This window comes from Rhinoderma darwinii, chromosome 8, assembly GCF_050947455.1.
Source record: "Rhinoderma darwinii isolate aRhiDar2 chromosome 8, aRhiDar2.hap1, whole genome shotgun sequence".
NCBI lineage: Eukaryota > Metazoa > Chordata > Amphibia > Anura > Rhinodermatidae > Rhinoderma > Rhinoderma darwinii.
Window position 1 is genome coordinate 104,132,519 of NC_134694.1, and position 25,970 is coordinate 104,158,488.

The 25,970-nt window shown below is 43.2% G+C and overlaps 1 protein-coding gene across 1 annotated transcript in view; it reads right to left on the minus strand.

The window, feature by feature from the left end:
* Window positions 1-25,970, minus strand: part of LTBP4 (latent transforming growth factor beta binding protein 4) — a 108,783-nt gene that overhangs the window by 74,804 nt on the left and 8,009 nt on the right. The window contains exons 2-3 of the mRNA XM_075836085.1: window positions 23,045-23,241; window positions 5,353-5,514 (exon numbers count right to left, since the gene is read on the minus strand). Coding sequence (XP_075692200.1) covers window positions 5,353-5,514; window positions 23,045-23,241 — 359 coding nt within the window. The remainder of the gene's footprint in view (window positions 1-5,352; window positions 5,515-23,044; window positions 23,242-25,970) is intronic.

Consider the following 25,970-nt stretch of genomic DNA (forward strand, 5'->3'; position numbering starts at 1 on the left):
GAGAAAGAACCACCTCACACTGTTCTCGAGGTGCTAAATTCTGTCCCCAAAGCTGGGCTTTACCCTACAGGCTTGAAGTTCCTGGGCCCAAATGCAGAATCTGTACCAGGTCTCCATGCGCCATTTAGATTACTGGTGTCTTCTTATGTAGAAAAGAGGCCTTTGCTCCCCCACCACCCAGTCACCTCTGCACCCCCAATAGTTATGGTCCTTCTCTAGCACGCTATAATTTAAAAATGTGTTGCTTTAGATAGCATCTATGTATTGCTTTCTGATGTTTTTCTCATCAAACCCAACTTCATTGTTTAATCTAAAACACCAAACAAAATTTTTACCCCAATGCCGTTAATCAGTTCGTAGTGTATACAGTCTTATACACTTTGCCCTCTCCCCTTGCCCCTATTTATAAAACTCCTTTAAACTTCCTTCTTCCCCAAGTCTGCTATACCATCCCAATTGAGGTCCATATACCCCACCTCTTAGAATGAAAAACAAAATGAGGTTTACACATGCACTACTGGGGTATATAGATGTAATGGAGGGGAGACCCCCACTTGTGTCTACCTCTCTTAGCCAGAGCGCAGAGCTTCATTTGGGGGGGACCTAGCTTGTTCGTGTATTGCTTCATGAAGAAGAATCACCCACCTCCCCATCAATAAAAGCTAATTTATGGGGGTTCTGGATACCGTGACCACCCTCAATTAGCTCATCATTGAGGGACTTGTTTTGTGCTAAGGAGTTGTCCAATCCAAAACCTAAAATTTAAGCCGAGAATACTGAAATTATTTTCAACACCTTCCATCTCACTCTACATGTGCACCAGTATCACTGAGTCTTCTCAATCTATTCTCCTAATCTGTTACCTAATTTGCAATATCCTGATCAAAGAACCTGGTACACAACAAACTTTTCAGGATTACAATCTCTCTGACATACCAGTCCTATACCACCAGAACCTGTCTGGCCTTTCCCGTGCTCTTCTTTCTTTCACCATTGGCCTTACCCTTGGATTCTGGAGAAAGTATTTTGTTCCAAATATTTTACTCCTGACCCAAAATTCTCACTATTTTCCAACTTTCCATATTTCTTGGCCGCAACAGAAGAACAGCCGCCAAACTACTATTATTCATGTATCATAGGTTTGGAGTCAACGAGTAGCAGGGAAGTTTCTCAGCAGAAAAGAAGATCTCCGATATATATTAGTCAAAAACTGGAGGTATTCTTGAGCATTACACGTTATATTTGATGTCTAGATATCCCTTAGCCACTAGATTGGTGGGACGATCACAAATTATCCGACAAACTTTATGTCTGCTATTCAAAAAATGGACTATGCTAGTCCATGGGGATAACTGTAGTAATTGGTAAGATGGGTCTATATGACCCTTTAGATTAAAATGTTACATGGGAGGGTCCTGGTTCAGAAACAATGGTTGACAATTTATGGCCATGTCCAATTTTATTATACTATCTGCATACTGCAGTCCAAGTATTATCCAAAAGCAAATGTTTATTGATGTAAATGTCCTTTTAGGAATTTTTTTGTATTTCGATAGACATACCTAGAATTTTTTGGCTTCCAATGTGACCTTTTCAATTACCCAATTTATTCTGCTTCTGTTTGGCATCATAGTGAAGTATGTAATCACATCAGACATTACAAAGGGTGAAGCGATATCAGCAATGTAGGATACCAGATGTCAATTTTCATACAAAGAGGGATAATACATATGTTAAACAACTAAAAACCAACTACTTGTTCACCAAATATGAACCATCTGTCAAATATTATCAAACAGTTCCACTTTACAATGTACACCATAATCATAGGACCCCATACCAAAACTCGGAATAGGACTGAGAGGTCTCAAGGTGATGTCCACACGTTCATTCTTAGGTACAAAAGTCTGTGTTGATGAATTTTCTACTATATAGGGGAGACTTCCAATTCTGGAGCATTACACAAATGGTCATTAAAATCAATGGGAGCTGTGTGATGGTTCTGCATTGGTGCGGGGAAAGTCATCAGTCTCCAAGAAGTTCTCTGGCAAAAGTAGTGGGAACCCTAGATTCAGCTAGTCCTAGAGGGACCTGCTCAATGAAAAGGGCTTATCCAAAGAACTCTTATCAGGTGGAACCAATCCAGTTACAGCATTACACCCCTATGTACTCAAAGCACTAAAAACATAATCAGAATAACAGATCCGTCAACAGTAGTTTGTTGACGGTTTCCATGTAGTAACAATTTTGGAATGTTTAACAGAAAGAATCTAAGGAAAATAAAGTGGGGGCTTGCTTACTGGTAAAGAGCTGCACACCGGTTGCAATTATCAAAATCCATTTACCATTTCAACAACTTGTATATGAAAGATTCTTTTATATGGACTTTCGATTCAGAATTTATGTAGGAAACATATTTAAATACATCTTCATGTGGATCCAAAAAATAACATTTCTTTAATCTAGTATCCTGATGGACTGGCATCCCTCAAATTTAAAGGGGTTGTCCGGTTTAGAAAAACTATTTTCAATGGGAATTCTGAAATATTGGAATAGGTACAACAGTTGGGACCCTCTTCTATTAGTCAGTAGAGAGGGTCTACAAAAAGCATCTATCACTCTGGAGGACCCAGAACAACTCATTGATTTTAATGGTCTCCGCGTAATGGTTCAATTCTCCTGTGGTGGCGCTGCAGAGGAAATGAATACTTGCTGCCAGGTTCCCCCACAGATCACAGCTGATTGCTGGGGATCAGGTCTGCCAGATAGTATGTGATCAGCATTTTGTTGGGGGGAACCTTTTTAACAAAGAGGCATTGCCCAAAATGGAGAACCCCTTTAATGGCACACACAATGACAAAATATCTCCAGATGGTCCAGAATTGTAAACATTTCTGAACCCTATTTTACTATAGAATATTGGTAATAGGATGCAGTGACTGATCTAGAATGACATTTGTGTTCATTAATCAAATGTAAAATTCATCTCCTGACCCGCTTTATCCATTTCTAATATAAGGCTGTTCACACTGGGCTTGGTAGATAAACTCGGTATAAACGATATATGCAACTGTATGCCGAAGGCTCTATTCACATACGTTTGTATTCTCCGTCACAGATTGTGTCAGATTTGGCAGGAAGAATAGCGATGCATGCACAGAACACGACAGATCCCATTATAAGTCAATGGGGTCTGCCTGGCGCCGGTGGTATTTGTCGTTGGATGGATTCGGCACTGCGTTGAGGTTTACGTTTATAATGGAAACCACAATTCAGATGTGAACACAGCCAAAACAGTTGCATAAGTCTTCCAATGACCGTATCCATTTTTTTGTGTGAGATCCGATCCATCGAAAAGCGTAGTTGACTTCCCTGATATTCTGGATGATTTTTGTATCTGCGCAATTATGAACTGAGATTGACCTCCCTAGATAAGTAGATCCATACTTTTTCCAAATGCCTTCCAAAATTAGACTCTGGTTTCAACATGTTCATACACATTTATATGGGAGCTGTTTATTGTGAGATTGTCAGTCCATAATGAGACCTTTTATTCTTCCTACGTCTTGTTTATTTCACATCCATTATCCCATGCAACCTTTCATGAGTATCCTGTATGACATAATGTCACTGCATTAGCAGAACTGCGAATCTTCTTCCACGTAATTCTACCAACTGCTCTGCTGTATGTATTCCTATACTAAATTCTTGTGAGGATATTGTGCAAGGACGTGGGATATCGTCTTAGGCAGAAAACGGAGTAGGAATTTAAAGGAACATTAAACCTAAACGACAAAGTTATAAAAAGACCTGCTAGGGATCATGGGGGCAGACATTTTTCTGGAATTTCTGTCATTGTAATTTCAATGAAAAATACTACAGTCAGGATGGGACTAAGGCTGGCCATGCACTTGAGATAGGTGTCGGCCCATCGTTGAGCCGACAGCTGTTCCTAATGTCTTCCCCATACACATGCACACTTAGCTCGGCCGAGAATGCATGTGTTTTCAATATGGAGAAGGGAGAATGCCGCTGCCAGACTCCTCTGGCAGTGGCTTATCTTCAAAAGAACAACAGAATCGGCAAGTTGAGATACAACATGCCTGACCCTTCTCGCAACCCAACATCTGCCGTCGGGGGAGAGTCGCGACGCCGCCATACACATTATATTATGAGCCGGTCTCGCCGAAGTCAGCGGGTTTGGCCAACATACATCTTCTTTGTATGGCCAGCTTAAGAGTAATCTAAGCCCATGGGCATTAAAAGTCATGGGCCCCTTTACCAACCACTAGAGGCATGATACACTTGAATTGGGTTATCACTTGCACTTAACTTCTCCTCATCCTAAAATGGCTGCTTACGGGTAACAATAGATTGCATTTAATGCCACACCAAATGGGGAGGCGATACGCCTAGGGTTTGCCTCCAATGAACTTCCTTACATTGTCCATTAAATCTTCCAGATGTAATAAGTGCATATTTAATGAAAGGCGGCCTAACTCTAATTATAGAGAATTTAACCCCCCCTATGTAGTATGTCTTCTCTGACTGGACCCCAAGTGTGGTTCTGAACCCCAAGTTTGTACACCATTCTCTAATGACATAAGGGATCTTTAATGGGTTTACTTCAGGCCATATACAATGGGGAAATTTACAAAGCAAAATTCTCCCCAATAATATAGTATATGCTGGGTGCCAAATTAATTATGTGTTTTAGGAAACTTTTTCTCCTACCTCGACAAGTTTGTAATGTGACCAGAAAAAGGCTGCAACTAAGAGGGGTCGTCATGCATCATCTTTTGGCTCACAATATTGGTGTAAGCATATATTCCAGCCATGAGTGGCATGAAATGTCTAACATGCCTGGTAAGTTGTGCCAAATTTATCATTCTATGTGCACCATTTTGATAATTTTGGCACAATTTGCTCCCTTTTCGGCGACTCCTAGATGAATGTGTCCTATAACACTATTGATAAATCTCCCCCACTGTCTGCTGTTACAAAACCACAAACTTTTAAAAGTTTACAAATGATTTTGCCACCATGTAAAGTGCTGCGGCTCCTTTATGTGAATGCATGTGGCTTTTAGCATTGTACCCAGGCCTTTACTAATAGATACGGGCACATATATCAGCGTTCCCTGACTGTTTCTTGTCCCATTAAATATACATTCTGCCTATAGCAATAAGAACATAGACATTGTTAGAAAATAAAGGCAAGGCTAGAGGTCTATATGGTAACAGATAGGCACAGTGCTACTATGGATAGCTATACGTGACAAAGCCACAGTTCATACTCAATATACAAAGCTAGCAATGCATAGAGGGACATAGTAAAGGAATTCATACTCACAGGCTCGGAATCCATGCTCTCCGTTGTTTCTGGAGACTTCATCGCTGTAGACGGTGGTCATGTTCCCTTTCTTACACTGGTTAGTGCACCGGTCGCCCACACAGTGCACCCGACATATCATAGGTGTGAACATCACTCTGACCTTCTCCACCTGTCCGGAGGCTGGCATCCATCCCAAGCAGCAAAGAGACACAGAAAGAAGAATTAGTTTCCCGTCCATTTTGATCTCTCACTCCCAGAGGCCCCGGTGGATTGCTAGCTTTTGGGGGCCTCAGGGAGTGGGGTTTAGTTTTGTTCTTGGGGCTGAGTTGGGTTTTTGCAGAGATTATGTTCTTCCTGAACTCCTCCTGCCTCTCACGTAGAATCAAAAAGGAGGGGGAGAGAGATGTGGGGATCTGGATATGAGTTCCTTTGGGGTCTGATGGTTTTAGACTCCCCTCATACAGGAGAATAGAGACTTGGACTGAATGACACTGACTTTATTACAGCAAAAAAAGTTTGAAAAAAAAAAGGGAGAGTGCGAGAGGACGGATGAGGGAGTGACAGAAAGCGAGAAGAGTTACACAGCATGCTGGCTACAATATGAAATGTGGATCAACTAATTAAAAACAGTCACTGGGCAGTGATCCAACAACAATGTTTACAAGGGTATCCCGTCAGCCATTAGTAGGGCTCACATTAACCCCATTCACTCCCTGCTCCAAAACATTTATTTTACATTGTCGTGCAGATAACAGCCCGGGCAACATAGATAGCTAGCAGCATGCTTCCTGCACAATTACCAAGTATGAACATTCTTCTCCAGTATTAGACCCCATTCACATCACGTTTTTGCCCTATGAGCTTTCTATGACGTATACGTAAAACGGATGCTATTATAGCCGACGGGTGTTGTTGCCACTGTTAGGGTATGTTCACACGAGGTCATTACGTCCGTAATTGACGGACGTATTTCGGCTGCAAGTACCGGACCGAACACAGTGCAGGGAGCCGGGCTCCTAGCATTATAGTTATGTACGATGCTAGGAGTCCCTGCCTCTCTGTGGAACTACTGTCCCGTACTGAAAACATGATTACAGTACGGGACAGTTGTCCGGCAGCGAGGCAGGGACTCCTAGCGTCGTACATAACTATGATGCTAGGAGCCCGGCTCCCTGCACTGTGTTCGGTCTGGGACTTGCGGCCAAAATACATCCGTCAATTACGGACGTAATGACCTCGTGTGAACATACCCTTAGGCATCCGTCACAGTCGCCGTTAGCCATAGGTTATTATGGCATCCGTTTATCGTTATGCGTTATGAAAAGACCATAAAAAAAGATGCCTGTGACGTATGCAGGTAGTGGCATACATCACCCATTGGCTCCCATGTTACAAAAAACATGTAATGCATGGTATGTGTTTTTATAGGATTACGTTGTATGGAGTAGAGCAGTCTACCAAGTTATTTTATACCTTTTTTTTTGCCTCTGTCAGTTTAATGGAGCCCTTTGGACACGTTTAGCTTGTACGTCGGGAGCTTTACTGGTGTACACGCTAAACGTAATGTGAATGGGGCCATCATATATTGTTTTGTTTTTTTTAACTAGCTAGAATAGTGCTGCAGACTACGCTTTTCTACCTGTTCATAAGCACTGGAACAGAACTATAACGCTAGTGTGAACGGAGCCTAACCCTTAATAAACATTAGATTCAGCATAGTGATTATTCTTCAAAACACTAGTTCATTAAAGTAAATATACATCCTTAAAAAATAAATTTTGTTTTTCAATCTTAATGGGTCCAAATTTCTGTGATTAGTTTCTTAAAAGGGAATCTGGCAGCAGTATTGAGGCCCCAAACCTGCTGACAGTGCATACAGGGGAGGGCAAAGAACCCTGCCAGCTCCTCCCCTCAGCTCTGAGTGACAGCTCTAGAGGTCTCCTGATTGGACGCTAGAGCTGTCACACAGAGCAAAGAGTGGCTATTTGCATGACCATGACAACAAGTATCGTTACAATGCCCCCCTCCCCTATATAGCGCTGTCAATAGTTTTGAGGCCTCAAAACTGCTGACAGATTTCATTTAATAAATTTTTGCAGGGGTCAGAGCTCCATTTTTCTTGATGCAGAGCTCCACATTTCCTGTATAGACAGATAAAATTCAGTGCTTGCGGGAGTTTACGAGCTCACTGCTTGCACTTTATACATTGTAGTCAATAAAAAAACCAGTATGTAGTAAGGTCCTAACCTCACTCTACTGGTGGCTGCAGACAGCGAGAAGACTGTACAGAGGATTTGGTTCTCCGTTTCAAAAAAACAGCTCTGAGCGCCATAAAGATACATTAAGAAATTAACTAACTAAGAAAGTTGGATCTAAAAATTATATGGTGTTAAAAAGTGAACATTACTTTAAAGCCTTAAAGCAGGGGTCTCAAACTCGGCCGGGTAAGTGGGCCACATATAGAAAAAATGTGAAGTAGACGGGCCACATTACTTTCAAATTTGATACAATACAAAATTATTGTTAATCAATTAGTTATTTTATCTACTATAACACTATATTACTAGAATAATAATACTACATTACTATAATAATACCGCTAGGTTTAAAATTTGAGATATTTCTCCACGTGCTTATTTCAACAATCCAGTTTTGCAGTTTAAGTGTTGCTAAATGCAGTCCGGTGGCTCAGTTAGCAGCGTTTGGCAGACACACGTCAAGATTGGGCAGCCCCTTTTTAGATGCTGCCACAGAACCCTCTGTAAATGCTGCCACAGTGTCCTCTGTAGATGCTGCCACAGTGCCCTCTGTAGATGCTGCCACAGTGCCCTGTGCAGATAATGCCACAGTGCCCTCTGTAGATAATGCCACATTGCTCTCTGTAGATAATGCAACACACCCCCAGATAATGCCACAGTGTCCTCTGTAGGTGCTGCCACAGTGCCCTCTGTAGATGCTGCCACAGTGCCCTCCGTAGATGCTGCCACAGTGACCTCCGCAGATGCTGCCACAGTGCCCTCTGCAGATAATGCCACACACACCCCAAGTAGATACCTCCATTGGGGCTCCCTCTAGGAGTGGAATCCCCAGCCAGAGCGTTGCTGACGCTTTGGATGGGGATTCCTCTACTGTTGGAGCCCCTGACGTCACTGTCAATACACAGCGTTGTCAGGGGATTCTCCTGGACCGGAATGTGATATCAGGGGCAGCCCCAGAGCCAGAGTCCCGGAGCAGAGCACTAGTATAGGCTCTGCGCCGGAACTCTGGGGAAGCCATTAACATCAGTGTCCATATATAGACAGTGATGTCAGGGGCTTGCTCAGAGCTGGAGTCCCGGAGCAGAGCCGCTTATAGCACTCTGCCTGGCATTCCAGCTCTGCTCCTGACATCACTGTCCATATATGGACATGGATGTCAGGGGCAACCCCAGAGCTGGAGTCCCGGGCAGAGCGCTAGTAGGCTCTTCCTGGGACTCCAGCTGTGCTCATGACATCACTGGGACTCCTGCTCTGGGGAAGACCCTGACACACTGACCATATATGGACAGCGATGTCAGGGAATTCCACAGAGTCCCGGAGCAGAGCCTGTACTAGCGTTCTGCCCGTGACTCCGCTCTGGGGAAGCCCCAGACATCGTGTGTCCAAACATGGACACCGATATCAGTGAATTCCACAGAGTCCCGGAGCAGAGCCGATACTAGCGCTCTGCCCGGGACTCCGCTCTGGGGGAAGACCCTGACACACTGTCCATATGTGGACAGCGATTTCAGGGAATTCCAGAGTCCCGGAGGAGAGTCTGTACTAGCGCTCTGCCCGGGACTCCGCTCTGGGGAAGACCCTGACACACTGTCCATATGTGGACAGCGATTTCAGGGAATTCCAGAGTCCCGGAGCAGAGCCGATACTAGCGCTCTGCCTGGGACTCCGCTCTGGGGAAGACCCTGACACACTGTCCATATGTGGACAGCGATTTCAGAGAATTCCAGAGTCCCGGAGCAGAGTCTGTACTAGCGGCTCTGTGTCCCGCGGGCCGCAGATGGCTAGGAACTACGTAAACAACAGAGCTCGCTGTGCTCGCCGATTTCCGCAACTTTCATACAAATGAATGGGAGTCACGTAAACAGCCGAGCACAGCAAAGTCGGTTGTCTCCGCAATTGCTGCCCACCTCTCCAGTGATTCTCCGCCCGTTTGCGTCGGCCAGCGGCTGCCTAATTAAACTGGATTTTAGGACTGCAGGTTTCAGTTCTCGCATCTATAAAACATTTATGGCATATCCTATTGATATTTGATAAATGTCCAGGAAGGAAAGAGTGATATATATTGAGGACTCTCTTTATATAAAGCTTTAGTAATGTAAGATTATTTAGCAGAAGTGTGCAATTATTAGTATAACATTCAAGAAAGACTTCTCCATTCTATTAGTGTTATATACGTTTCCAGTAAGCACCTGTAATGAATCACCAAAAAATCCCAAAACTTGTTTGTTGTTGTTTTTTTTTACGTGACTTCTGGATAAAAGTGTTGGGTGTTTATTAGGGAACTTGTCTGGTATAGAAAACCCATTGTCAAACATCACTTTTAGGGAATTCTGAGTTAATAAAGGGAGGTCCCCCATTCAGGATCTTTGTCTTTTAGCTGTAGTGGAGAAAAGCAACAAAGAAGGTCTCTCGCACTGGAGGACCTGGCATGTCCGTGCATTAGACATACACCTTTTAGGCCCCATGCACACGACCATAGATTTCGTCCGTAATTACGGACCCAATTATTTCTATGGCCTACGGACACCTTCCTGTACATTTACGGGAGGGTGTCCGTGTCATAGAAACCTTCCGTAAAAAATAAGACATGTCCTAATTTTTTATTTTATGGACCGTGCTCCCATACTTTATAATGGGAGCACGGTCTGCAAATTCGGATGACTGTCCACAGCCGTCCGCGGCCGTAATCATGGACCGTGATTACGGGGACACTCATGTGCATGCGGCCTTAATGGGAGCTTTGTAATGGTTCATGTCACCTGTGGTGGCACTGCAGGGAAAATGAACACTTGTTGCCAGATTCCTCTAAAGATTATAACTGTTTGTTGGGGTACCAGCAGCGAGACAGTGATAAGCTAATTGTCTGAGGCCCTTTATAAAGATGGCCAAACACATTAGATGTATGTCAGCCAAACTCGCCATTTTCTTTGGGAATGGCCAATCTTCTAATGTGTATGGCAATGTCCCGACTCTCCCCCGACATCTTCTGGATTCCAACTTGCCCAATCTTTTTGTTTAAAGTAGATAAGCGTCTGCCAGAGAAGTCTTGCAACGGCTTAACTCCTTCACCCTATTGAAAACACATGCATGGTTGGCCGAGCGTGCATATGAATGAGGGGGTTGGAATAAATCGCTTTCGGCTGAACGAGCGTTGGGCCGACAGCTGTCTCAAATGTATGGCAAATGTATTCTCCATGCTAGAGTTCTCTTTTAAAGTACCAAGAACTATTTTAATGCTCGGGAGTGGCACAACTCATTTACATTGTGCGGAACGCCATCCACTCACCCACAAACTTTTGGGAGAGAAGAAACTACAGTATTTGTTTTAGGTTTGCTCTTTCAAACTTGACACCTGGTACACAAAATGCATCAAATCCTAGAAAGTACAAAACATATTTTCCAAAAGAGCATGCTACAATTAATATTAGTGCAGAAATGAAGAAAAGAATGCTATGGTCCAGTAAAATCAGTGAAAACTGTTGATCATTCAAGGTGACTAAATGTATCTCAACAAGACGTAGGGGATAAATGGAAGGGAGTATGATTGCAGGATCAGACTACACAGGGTGTGTTTGTAGTCTGCAACCATGGAGACACATAAGTCAGCATAAAAGTTGTATACACAAAAAACAATCGGATATTTTTTAATCAAGACTATTTGCAATGTTGCTTCATTTTTTTAATTCAAGATGCATTGGAGCAATAAGAAAATATTGGTTTGCAAAAGTGGGCATACCCTTTAAGGAATCTATTACAAAGTTATGAATGAGCTCTCATATTAACCTAATGCATATAATATTTTGAGGAATGTACTGTGGCAATTTTAAAGGAACACTTCAAGCAAAACTGATACACTGTGTAATGCCTATTGCAGGACCTGAGTGGGAGGTGCATGACACATGGATTTAAAGAACACCAAAGAGAGAATCCCTGTGTCATGCTCCGCCCCTTCAAGCCCTGCAACTAGGCACATTACGGAATATCAGAGTACTTCTTTAAAGTATCTCTGGGATTTACATTACTTTAATTACTTTTGCCCTCCAACTCTCATGGGGCTTTATTTGTTGTACAAGATGCATGGTGACAGGCATAGATGATATAGATACTGTATTCCGAGATATAACTTATACAGCCAGGTACCATATATAGAGCACTACCTCACATCTCCTGGACTACTCAGTAGAGCAGCGGATTCTGCATTATATTCTAATATTTATAATACTGTCAAGCAAAGTATTTTTTTCTATTCACGCAATTCAGCTGAGCCAATAAACCAAACACAATCTCTCCAGAGTCTTCAGAGCCACCTCATAAAGTCAGTTTGTCCATGACAACTATTTTGTGCTATTTGTATTCTAGTATGTGGTAGAAAAAAAACCTGAACCACATCCCTTCTTTGTTGTTTCTCAAACTCCGAAGATTAAATTGGAGCATGATGACTCCGTACTGCTACGTAATGTACACTTCTATGAGATTGACCTTGGAGTCCCGGGATTTCCAACACTCTCAGAGGAAACTTGGAATCATCGGAGGTCATGTATAAAAAGTAAGATTGGTATTGAGATGACCATTGAGTTGAGTGTGGACTTGTCGGGTGGATTACATCAATCTTGTATGGGCCTGAAGTGGGTCTAGATCATGGGTGCACAACCTTTTCTAGTCTGAGGGCCACATTGTCAGATTATACCACTCCCAAGAGCCGCAATAAAACTTAAAGGGTTATGGCATATCGACAGTATATGGAGGATTTCTCTTCTGGGACTCCCCCGTCTTGGGAGAATGGGGGGGGGGGGGGTCCCTACACTGCAGAGAAGAGAAGATGAGGTGTCCGCACAAGTCAATGGGTTGTGTCGGGCGCCGGTTGTCTCTGTTGTTCAACGGAACCTGCACTACTGGCATTTACATTGTTCTGCTGCTCTGACGGAACAGAACAAAGGAATGTCAAACGCAGATGTGAACAGGGCCTAATAGTTTTAACTGGATTGCTCCATTACGCTGCTTAAAATACAAGTCATACAAAGCTCCACAGTTCCCCCCCATAACAGAACCACAGTCCCTCCAATAATGGTGCCATAAGTAGGATGCGGCTGTCAAAAGACATTTGTGTCCGCATGTCAATTTATCTTGCGTTTCCGCCACAGAATTGTTTCTGACAGGTTTAAGAAAATATTTACCAAAATCCGCAGTATAGAACCGCACCTATTTCCACATCAAAATGTCAAAACCGCACCTAAAAACACATAAAAAAACGCACTATTTAGTGCGGATTTTACCTGCGGAATGACATCTACTTTTCCGCATCAAATTCTGCAACGTCTGCATTTAGCCTTAGGCACTGAAGAGAAAAAAATCTTCCTTGACTTTTTAGGAAGTCTAAGGCTATGTTCACACGCTTAACGAAAAATAGCTGAAAATACGGAGCTGTTTTCAAGGGAAACCAGCCTCTGATTTTTAGCCGTTTTTTACGGCCGTTTTTGGAGCTGTTTTTCTATTGAGTCAATGAAAAACGGCTCCAAAAACGGCTCAAGAAGTGACATGCACTTTTTTTTAAGAGGCCTGGGACTGGAATGCCGTTTTTCCCATTGAAATCAATGGGCAGATTTTTGGAGGCGTTCAGCCCCCGCATTTTTATCTGTTTTTCGGGGTGTTTATGACCCGAAAAACGGAGAAAAATAGGTCGTGTGAACATACCCTCATATGTACTTTCCTCATGAAATAGCTATTCCTTGCAAGTCTTGCTACGTGCTTGTCTTTATTCAGCTTATTGAGAGCCCTTGCGCACATCTTCTGTTTATAAAGTGAAGACTTAATGAGAAGGTCCTTGATCAGTATGACTAGTCCAGGAGAGTGTGAAGAATTTATATCATAGATGTTCCAAGACAAAGCAGCTTTCTACAAAGATACTGGAAACAGAAAATAAAACAGTCTTCAGCACTAAGTAGGTCTTTTACATGAGGTGGTTGATGTTTGATATCATGCATGTATAAGGCCGTGTTTACACGGGGCGGATACGCTGCGTAAAAGCATGCAGCCTATCCATCCTGTGTGCCGCAGGGTATTCTGGGCGAAAATGCACACCAAACTGTGGTGCAGTTTTACGCCCGGAATGTCCGCTGCGGAAAACTGCTGCATTAACCGGCCCGCCAGTAGGCCGGCCTCCTGGGATGACGTTTCATGCCAGGAAACCGCTGCAGCCTGTGATTGGCTGCAGCGGTGGTCACATGGGATGAAGCCAGCCCGGAGGAAGAAGACTACTAGGTAAGTATAGATGTTTTTTTTTCCAGAGTTGCGTGGATTTGCGGCGGAATCGCTAAGAAACCCGCCGCAAAAAACACAACTGCTATTTGTTGCGGATTTTACCTCCCCATTGAATTCAATGTGGAAAACTCGCAGCAAATATGCAGCAATTACGTAAATACAATTGACATGCTGCGGAATAAAATTCCACACCGCAGGTCCATTTCTGAGCGGCTTTTCAATCTCATCCACTTTGCTGCTACTGTATTATGCAAAAATGCACCATTTCCTGCGGTTTTTACGGCAGAAAATGGTGCGTATTTTGCTGCGTTTTTCCCAATGTTAGGAGATGGTGACATCTCCTCTGAAAAACGCAGCAATTTTGCACACTTTCTGTAGCAGGAATTGACCTGATTCGGTCCGAAAAATACGCACTACAGGTCAATTTCAGCTCAGAAATTTTACGCAGCACGTGGATAAGATTTGTTAAATCTCAAATAATTTCCGGCCGGAAAAAACGTGGCAATTCCGTTACATGTGGACGAGCCATTAGGCCGGCTCCACACGTTGCGTAAAAACAGCAGATTTTCCGCAACGGATTAAGTTGCGGAGAATACGCAGCATAATACACTAGCAGCAGAGTGGATGAGATTTTAACAAATCACCTCCACACGCTGCGTGAATGATGAGCGGGAAAAATCAGACATTTACCGGCAGTACGTTTTTTTAAAATCTGCAGCATGTCAATTGTATTTGCGTAATCGTTGCTTTTTTGTTGCAGGTTTTTCCCATTGAATGCAATGAGGAGGTAAAACCCTCAACAAATAGCAGATGTTGCGATTTTTGCAGTGGAAAAGATGCGATTCAGTCGCAAAAAATCCCAACTCAGAAAAAAATACATTATACACTTACCCAGAATACTGTGTTTCTTTGTCCAGGCCTGCCTCCTGAAATTACGTTTTATCCCATGTGGCTGGTCTGCAGGATGTCAGAGGAACGTGTCGCCATGACTACGGGTAAGTATGAAATTTTTTTATTTTTATATGCAGTTTTCCGCAACGAACATTCCAGCCAAAAAACTGCACCACAATTTGGTGCGCTTTTTTGGCCAAAATTCCCTGCGGCGACCAGGGCGGATACGCGGTTTGCTTTTGCGCAGCGTATCCGCCCTGTGTGAACATACCCCAAGGGGTCCAAAGACTCCTCAGCCACATAAGAAGACACCAGTATTATAAATAACACATGGTAGCTGGAAGGGCCTGTTGCAGATTTTGCATTGGAGCCCAAAAGCTTTGTTACGCTGCTGTTGCCAAGGTATGTTCTAAACCGAGCGATCACTGTCCATGATTCTGTTCTTAAAGGGGTAGTCCACCTTCTGACAACTGATGACCTATCCACCACATAGGTCATCAGTATGTCATCGGTGCGGGTCCAACACTCAGACCCACACCGATGAGCTGCTCCAGTGGCCTGCGGGCACCGGATGTTGTGGCACATAATGCTATGTACGGAGCCCGGAAGCAGTTGGCTCCGTACATAGCATAGCAGCCGTGCTGCAAAACTGCAGGTCCGCTCCTATTCACTTGAAAAGGAGCAGAGCTGCAGTACTGCAGCGCAGCCGCTATTCCGTGGCCGGAGCGTACTGTTTCCGGCATGTACGTCTCGTGCATGGAGGCACCGGACCAGCTGATCTGTGCAGGGCCTGGGTGTCTGACCTCCACAGATCATGTACTGATGACCTATCTGGTAGATAGGTCATCAGTTGTCAGAAGCTGGAAAACCCCTTTAAGGCTCGCAGATTAACTTTATGGAATTCAAGGGAACTTTTACATCAAGTGATTTCTCAGAGATTTCAAGTGATGAACATTTTATGTGACCTCCTTATTTGGAGTATCAGGGATCGAAAATATGCATCTCTGCTGATGTCTTTTTTGCAAGTCTACAGCATACGTAAAAAGTTGCATTGAGGTGGAATACTCCTTTAATACATCACAATTTGCTCTGCTGAATTATAATTATCTTTACTGTTCTACATAGTTATATAGGTTGAAAAAAGACACAGGACATCAAGTTCAACCTCTCTCGATCTATTACACGTCTTTCAGATTAGTTATAATCCTCAATGCCATTTGTCAGTAAATAAACATCTAGTCCTTTTTATAATGCTGACATAGTATCTGCCATCACTACCTCTTGGGGTAGGGCATTCCATAGTTTGACTACTCTAAGGGTATGTGCACACGATAACGACAATTACGTCTGAAATTACGGAGCTGTTTTCAGGAGAAAACAGCTCCTGCATTTCAGACGTAATTGCTCGTACTCGCGTTTTGCGAGGCGTCAATTACGGGCGTAATTTGGAGCTGTTCTTCATTGAAGTCAATGAAAAACGGCTCAAATTACGTCCCAAGAAGTGTCCTGCACTTCTTTGACGAGGCTGTTATTTTACTTGCCGTCTTTTGACAGCGACGCGTAAAATTACAGGTCGTCAGCACAGTACGTCGGCAAACCCATGAATGGGCAGATGTTTGCCGACGTATTTGAGCCGTGTTTTCAGGCGTAATTCGAGGCGTAAAACGCCTCGTTTACGCCTGAAAATAGGTCGTGTGAACCCAGCCTAACTGTAAAGAACCCTTTCCTAAATTGATGTATGAAACGTCTTTCTTCCACATGCAATGAATGTCTCCTGGTGCTTATTAGAGTCCTTGGAAAGAACAGGTTATGTGCTAGATCTCTGTATTGACCACACATATATTTATACATGTTAATAAAATCACCTCTAAGGCGTATTTTCTCCAAGCTGAACAAGCCCAATTTCTCTAGCCTTTCATTGTAAGGGACACCTCTCATCCCATTTAATAATCTAGTCGCCCGCCTTTGAAACATCTCCAGTTCTCCTATATCCTTTTTACAACGCCGAGCCCAAAACCGAATTCCATAACAAAGATGTGGCCTTACAAGGGATTTATAGAGGGGTAATATTACATTTAAATCACAGGTTATCATCTCTCTTTTTATACACCGTACAATCCTATTTGCTTTTGCAGCTGCTGCCTGACATTGAGTGCTGCTGCTCAGTTTTTTGTAACCAGAATAACCGGGTCCTTCACTTTTCCATTATCCCAGGTTTTATTTCATTTAATGTATATGTATTAATACTATTTTTGCATCCTAGGTGCATTACTTTACATTTATCTACATTAAATTCCAGCTGCCATGTTTTTCCCATGCTACCAGCTTATCTAGTTCTTTGTGTAACATTTTATAGTGCAGCTGAGATTTAAGTTTCCTGCAAAGTTTTGTGTAGTCAGCAAAAACTGACACCTTGCCATCAATCCCATCCACAAGGTCCTTAATAAAGAGATTAAAAAGAATTCGTCCTCAAACCGATCCCCACTGTTGACCTCAGCCCATTTTGAGAAAATCAGGATCTGACTTTCACATGATGACCCTGCCGCCTAGTTCTGAGTCACTGTCACATTGACTCATTGGTGGATCACCAAGGTTTGAGGGAAGTTCCTGGGATCTCAAGGAACAACATCTGCTCTATACCCAAGTAGCTTGTGTTTTATGTTTCATTGGCTGGTCTAAAGCCATAACGGCCTTCAAAAATAGTTTGTATAAAATCGCGAATCTGAAATATTGTAGATGGTCGAGTTTATGACAGCAACATGTACAATGGTTTGCAATGTGAGCTCCGAAAAGTCAGATCATGGACATTCAGGAATAAAATGACCAGTGTGATGCCTTATAATCAATCCCTGGTGACCTCCCTTCCACACCCTGCCAAATTACATCTTTAAAATGCTCCCTGGGTCTTGGCTTCACATCACTTATGTTAATGTTAACTTTTAAGTGCCAGGCAACGCTCTCACATCCGCTGTCCCTCATAAACAAACAGCAGCTGAATGTCAGGCCCCAAATGGCTTCTGACAAGCAGCTGGCGTGATTCATTAGTACTGCTCTGCCACAAGTGTTAGCCATTATCCAATCTGACTGTATAAGCCGGCCAGAGCGTGAAGTCATACATTGCAATACAGGATGATTTCACTGCCCTGTGAACAGCCCGCTGGAAGCAAGAGGGCACGTGGTGACGCATGTATGAATGGGAGATACCACTGAGGTCATCTCTGCAAGCGCTTACTTAATAGACGCTTGAAGCCGTACCCACGTGTATAGACGATGTATTCACATGTCCCACATGTCCTTAGCACAATCACAATTCCTTTTTACAGATTACCTTTGAGTTGCTCTCCATTTAGGACATTTTTGGTCAATGAACCATAAACATGATGGGAATGCGAGATTAGTGACCAATATTGTTAAGGATTTCCCCAAAAATGTCACTGTTGAGCAATACTTTTTCAGTACGAACAATTAGTTCATCATCACCATGGAAATGAAGATTATTTCTTCATCCTCTGATTTGCAGTCAGATTAATAAAATTATCTCAATGTCCTCGTCCATTTTAGTCTTCAGAAACACCTGGAATATCTTCACCTGGAATATCTTCACCTGGAATATCTTCACCTGGAATATCTTCACCTGGAATATCTTCACAAGCGTGCTCATCTGTTTCCGTAACATTTATTGACTTAAAAGGAAAGAGTCAAGCGACTTCTTCACTGTTCAGTCTGCAGCCACCACGTATACCCCCACCTCGTATACCCCCACCTCGTATACCCCCTGTTCTCCACTTCTGGGACCCGCTCCTATTAGATATTTATGGCATATCCTGTAGAACCTCTTTAGAATAAAGTTAATTTCATTGACAGCCATTTGTTCAGATGTTGACCCATAGATTGTCTGTTATCGGAGGTTGAATTGAACTGACTGCTCCATACATGTAAAAGTGACGCAAATCCAACCCTCCCAATCCATTGCTTGCCAGACCTTCAGACTTACATAGATACATAGTCAGGTTGAAAAAAGACACATGTCCATCAAGTTCAACCAAGGGATGGGAAAAGGGAAGGGAAAAATTTCTACACATAGGATCTTATATTTTTTCGTTCTAGGAAATTATCTAAGCCTTTTTTGCAGCATCTCCTGTCCCTGCTATGACGGCTCCTGCGGTGACTATTCCATAGATTCACAGTCCTCACAGTAAATAAGCCTTGTCACCTCTGGAGATTGAACCTTTCTTTCTCCAGACGAAGGGCGAGCCCCATTGTTTTTTGAGGGGGTTTTACAAGGAACAGGATTTCACCATATTTTTTGTATGTGCCATTAATATAGTTATATAAGTTAATCATGTCCCCCCTTAGTCGTCTCTTTTCAAGGCTAAATAGGTTTAATTATTTTAATCTTTCCTTATAACTTAGATTCTCCATGTCCCTTATTAGCTTCGTTGCTCTTCTTTGTATTTTTTCTAACTCCAGGGCATCCTTTCTATGAACTGGAGCCCAAAACTGAACTGCATATTCTAGATGAGGCCTCACTAATGCTTTGTAAAGTGGCAATATTGTAACCCTGTCCCGCGAGTCCATACCTCTTTTATTACACAACAATATCTTGCTGGCCTTTGAAGCAGCTGATTGACATTGCATTGACTTGGGAAGGCTTTTGTCAAGTTTCACACTATAGTTGTCTTAAACCTAACCTGTGCTATTAATCGCCATCTTTTTGAATAAGATAGACTAACCCTGAAGATGAATATGTAGAAATATGCATCAATGTGCATTTCTTTAGACGTTCCCCACAGCTTCACAGATATACTGCTTGCCCTGACTGCAAAGAATCATGGGATGGGTCAGCACAGGTTGTAGCATAGAAAGTGTATTGCATGTGCCACTTCTACTATCTATGCTACAACCTCTCAGCTGGCAGTCATTTCTTTGGAGTTTGCTGGCACATAACTTTATTTTGTATTGCAGCTCAATCTCATTCATTTGATTGGGACTGAGCTGCAATACCAGACAATGGAGAAGGGTGGCGCAGTTTCTGGAAAAAACGCACATTGTGTTTTTTCTAAACCCTTTAAATTCAATCCACGATCAGACATATGACCTTGTTGCTTAAAGGGGTTTTCCATCAATTAAAATGTATCACTTATCCAAAGAATGGGGGTCCCGTTCCCCCTATTTCTCAAGCATACACCCTGACGCTCCATTCAATGTCTAATGGGTGGACTGAAACAGCCGAGCTGTATCCTCGGGTGTCTCCATCAGTCTCGTAGACTTTGAATGGAGCGATCCTGCATTCTCCATTCAAGTTCCTCACTGCAGTCGTGCAGTAAGGAGGAATGTGGGGCTCAGGACCCCCATTCTAGTGGTCTGTGGGGCCCCCAGTGAACAGACTTTTATCACCTACCCTGAGGATAGGTGATTAATGTCAATTTTGTAAAACTGTGTAACTGCCGTATGTATGTTCACAATGCACTGCTCTCTGGTCATTCTGGATTTCTCTTTAGATATGGAGAAGAAAACGTTATGTAACTCAAATTTAGCTCAACATAAGTAAAGCAAGGAGTTTACAAAGTTGTTACAATGTTAAATTGTTGTTCAAAAGTCTTATTTTCCTTCAAGACGTCATTGACGGGCATAGTGAATGTGATTCATAAAATCCTGTTATTTTTTTAATATGGGAAACAACAAGTCCATCAACCGGATCTGAGATTTTTCTATCATCATAGCCACTCCATATTGTCCAGTTTCCGTAACTTCCTATCTACCGTCCAGGCTCTCCGGCCTCATCTGCATTTTTGTAGGACAGTAGATGCATGTATTTTACTCCGCTATAGTTGACGCCACGCACCAGCCTAAGAGCTGTGGATACGAGAGAATAAAATGAGCTGCCACAGAGCGATTATAAGCTGATTTGGGCGGGAAAAAAATTCTCCGTCTGTCATCACGGTCTCGTTTAATGGAATTCTGCAGGAAATTCATATCAATCCGAATAATGTTATTTTCTGCTGGGCGTTTTCAGACCTCAGTCCTGGGAGCAGACAGAAAAACAAAGACAGGACACAGATTGGAGCTAAACCTCACATTTGTTTCTGTGTTGCTGACAAGCCTGAGGTCAGACATACACTTGCTCTGCTCAGGACGCGTGAAAAAAAGAGTATATACTGCTGTCTTCCTACAGACCTCCATTCTCCGAGCTATATCCATATATACTGGATTATTATATGAAAGGGGAGTATATGGCATAGGTGTAACTGCAAACTGGAGGCTTATAGTTGTACCATGTAGGTTGCCACTGAAAGGGGGGTGGCTGAAGAGTACCGTAGGACTAGAGTGGTGAGCCCTGGCACAGTACTGGGGCTGTGGGACTAGTCAACCGGAATGGGAACCAGTGGTTGGGTGAGCGGTACATGTAGTTAGGTCCGGTCGGGGATTTAGGAGGAACCCTGCCTGAATGGGCCAGTGAGAGCTGCAGCGAGGTCTGATCTTAACTGGACTGAGTGGAGTAGACAGTGGGAGGGGTGGTGTAGCGGGAGCCCTTTAGAGTCAAGGCCAAAGTGAGGAGGCTGGAGCAGACCTAAAAAGTGGTCTGATTGTCCCATAGTGAGATTGCCTACTGGACGTAACTAGGAAGGAACATGTAAGATCCCTTGAGACGCAGGGAACTGAGACCAAGAGGGGGAGAACCGTTGAGAGCAGGGCTTGAGAGAGAGAGAGATCGTCGTCGTCGTGATAGTAACCATAACGCTTTGTGTGCCACTCTATTTACAGTCGGGTTCAGCAAAGTTGGACTGTTTGCATCTTATTTAGTCAGCGATTGTCTACTATTAAAGTGGAAACACTCCAGTACCCCAACTTACATACAGGCATGGTCAGAGGTTACCAGAGGATCATCCGGTGGGCCTAGGTTCTTACACAATAATGGGCCTCAATACAACAGAGCCACAAAAATCGAGCAGAAGACAAACCCCATTGGAACTGACCTTGGAACCAATCACTTGCCTCTAAGAGCTGTCTTTTTGTAGTTTGATTCACAAATAACCTATTTGACATTACTGATATGACAGACGTATAGATGAAGGGTGGGCCCGAAAACCACATTTCTCTGGTGCGTTAGTGGCACCACAGTCCGATACTGGATACTGTCACTTACATGGTTTTCAGGCTTAGTGAAGGAGATGTGACAAGATCCCAAATCCAGTGCATGTTTTACAGCCTTACAAAGGGGTTGTCACACAATGACAAACCCTGTCCATATGCCCTATAGGGACATATGGATGTCATTGAGTCCCTAGCCTAGGTCCCCCTTCATGTGCAAGAACGGTGAGCTATTCTAGTGGGCACAGTACTTGAATTACATGAACGGCCATAAAGTTGAATGGCTGTCGTATATAGCTACATTTCCCCTGCAATGGCCAGGGTGCCGCTTCCTAGATGCAGCTTCCCCTGGCAATTACAGCTGATCGCCGGGGGTTAGAGAAGCCAGCTTAATTTTAAAAAGGATGGTCTTCATGAGTTGTCACTGCCTTGTTATGGTTGTTTCACCATTTTACAGTTGTCCATTTTGAACAATCCATTGTTGTTCATAGGGCCATCTGACAATAAGTGGATCACAGGTTGTCACGCTGCTTGAACCCCTAGCGATCCCCTGTAATCTGTGGGGGAACCTGGCAGGAACTGTTCAATTTCTCTGCAGCGCCACCCGAGGGAAAACTAAGCTTTACACAGTTTGTATTGAAATTTATGGGCAACACATGTAATGCACAGATGTGCTGGGACCTCTTGAATGGGGAAACTTCCCCTGCTAACTTAAAACTCCCTAATAGGGTAGTGAAAAACGCGCGGGAATCTGGTCCGTGTGTGTTGCGTTATGCATCAGTGTGCTTTGCGAGTGCCATGCGTTATTCAAGCACTCTCAAAGCACATTTTTTATTTTTTTATTATTATTATTTTAAATTGAATTGATGCGCAAATCACACACCGCACACGGATATGCATTTGTGTGCGGTGCGTGGTTTTCACGCACTCATTGACTTCAATGGGCGCGTAGGTGTGTGCAAACGCACCAATATTGGACATGCAGTGAGTTTCACGCAACGGGCTCTCGCTGCATGAAAACTCCTGCATGTGTGAACAGCCCCATTGGAATCAATAGGTCCGTGTGCTGCACGTGATTTCCATGCGCAGCACACGGATGTTATTCAAGTTCGTCTGAATGAGCCCTTAAGATATATGGTGTACCCTACACTGCTCTCACATACACCATCCTCGCAAGGTCCACCAATGTGTTGTAATGAGAAAACACTCACCGTTAGTCTGGATCTGCCTGAGAATATTGTATTCCCCTCTAGCGGTCCGGATACTATTGGGCATCCGACGTCTCTCCTTCCAGCTTTCTTTGGCTGTTTGGATTTTTTGCGTTTCAAGGTGTTTTGCAAGTAAGGCGGCAATCTTGTCCTGTTTTGCTAAGCCCTTCCTCTGCAGAATTGACTGAAGCTCCTGTACACTGAGCACATCAATATAGGTTATTAATAAGGCAGCCATTCATTTAATGCAAGTATTATACAATTAATAACGTGTGAAATTGGGGGGAGAGTAGAAAATGGAGTTACTGTAATATTATGTATTTCTTTTCTCCTTAGCTGTTCCTTTCTCTCTCTGTGCCGCTTGGGATTTTTGGGGTGGGTAAGGGGGGGTTTATTATGTATATTGATTGATAAGAAGGAAATCATGATTTAATTAATTTATGTAATATTTATAATGAAGAAATAAACATCTTGATAAACAAAATAAAAAGTAAAGTAAGGCTTGGTTCACACCTGTGTCGGTGTGCTCCGTGGTTCAGATCCGTCAGAGGAGCAGTCCAAGGGAATAACGGACGCAACAACGGACACTGCCGGCAGCCGACGGAAACCCATTGACGTTAAAAGGTACTGTTGGCTTTTCGTCAGGGTGTCCGTGACTTTACCAGAAACAATAGTGCAGCATGCTGCGCTATTTTCTCTGGTAATCTTCGGTAATCTCGGCCGAATGTGCGACGGTGGCCCCTAACGAAGCCTCCAACGCAAGTGTGAACAAGGCCTAAGGCTATGTTCACACATGGCCCTGTTAACACAGAGTATTTTGACGAGCTTTTTGGAGCGGAAACCGCTCCGCAAAACTCGTCAAAAAACGGCAGAAAATACCTCCCATTTATTTCAATGGGAGGCGGGGGCAGTTTTCTCCCACGAGGCACACGCCCTATCTTCGCGCGTTTATGCCTCTGACCTCCCATTGACATCAATGGGAGGCAGAGAAAGCGTATTTCGCTGAGTTTTTTGCCCGTAGCACTCAATGGGCGCGAGTGAAAAACGCTGCGAAAATCGCGGCAAACGACATGCAGGAAGGACAAAATCTGCCTCAAAATCCCAAACTGAATTTTGAGGCCGAATTTTCCTCCTGAAAAAAACTCAATTTTAAAAACAAATAAACAACTGGATATATATAAAACGCAGGTCAATTTCAGAATGGAAATTTTATGCAGCGTGTGGATGAGATTTTTTTAAATCGCACCCACTTTGCTGCTACTGTATTCTGCTGCGTAGTTTCCGTCCGCAATTCCGTTACGAGTGGACAAGCCCTTAGTGCTCATGCACACATCTGTGACCTTTTATACGGCCGCAAAACACGGACCCGCAATACACGGACCGCACACAGATGGCCTCCGCGTGCAGTCCGTTTTTATTTTAAACAGACCATTGAATAGAATGAGCGAGACTGATCGGCAAAAACAGACAGGAATAGGACCTGTTCTATAATTTGCAGAACTTACACACGGATCTGCAAAAAAACCGGATGTGTGCATGGCCCAATTAAAATGAATGGGTCAGTGTGCTCATGATATATCTATATAGAGGAGCTATTTTTCTGAATCGATAATTTATTAAATTCTGGGTGCATGCAGTCACCACTAGAGGGAGCTAGCTAACTGTATATGGCTTTATTGCCCTATAGCAGTTGCCTGCTCTGCTTCTATAGTAGAACACTGCTTATGAAAAGGAAAAAATAACTTGATGCTAGTCCAGGTATGAAGAACACACAAAAAGTATTTTAGTCTTGCAGTTATAAGACCTAACAAGTGGCAGATTACCAAATAGTCTGAATTTTCAGACATTCAAAGTATATAAAAATAACCTATAAGGTAAAAGCCCCTCCAAAGAGACAGCCCGTAGTAAAATACTGTGAAATCTGCAATCACCTTTCTTTCTTTTTTTTTATTAGAGGAGTCTCATAATTAGTTATTTTTGCTCATTCATCTTCTTCTGGTCTTTTAAAGAGAACCTGTCACTAGGTTTGGAGCCACTTAACCACCAGCATGTCATAATGCAGGTGGGCTTTCTAAACATGCCCTCGTCAAGACTGGACATTTTGGCAATAATTTATTTAAAAAAACTTACATCTTACTGAGATGAGTCCGGGAGATGAGTTCAGCTGCATCAGGCGCATGTGGAGTAAAGCGAGCTGTACTGTCCTCCGCTTCATCTGAGCAATCTGCATGCACCCGATTCTGCTGGACTCATCTCCATGTCATTTGTGCTCTGTAGATACCCCACTTGATAATTTTGCAACTATGAAAAAGTAATTTCAGGGCTCCAGGTGGCGTTGAAGATCACAAATGCAATGGCTTTTAGTCAAAGGTGCCCACGTAATTTTTTTAAGCCTGAAGCCCTGCATAAAACATAACAATCTGGTTATCTTCAGCCACCACTAGAGGGAGCCTAGGAGCTTACTGCATATTGTGTTACTATTGAGTTCTATGTATAACAGTATGCAGTAAGCTCCTAACCTCCCTCTAGTGGTGATTGCAAGTAGTCAAATTATGTTTTAAATCTACAGTAGAATAGTCCACAGTCTACGCTGCCTCCTGTCAGTCCACTGTCTAGTGCAAACATTTTCTTTATTTTACAAACAATAATGCTGATTTTTTCATTTGGCGGCTAAAAATTTCATTTGGCTCCTATATGTTTAGACAAAAGCCAAAGGCACCCAAAGGATTTTTTTTAAGCTTAGAGCCCTCAATTTAAAATTGCTCCTAATATCAGGCACCAGAATATACAATGAAGAGCGAGGACCTCATAGCATATAGACAATGCCACGATATACTGCTGTGTGCCCTTGGGCGTTCGTCAAGATGCATTTCCAAACACAACCCATAGACAGGTGTGGCGCTGTTTCTGGAAGAAAGCACTCATGTCA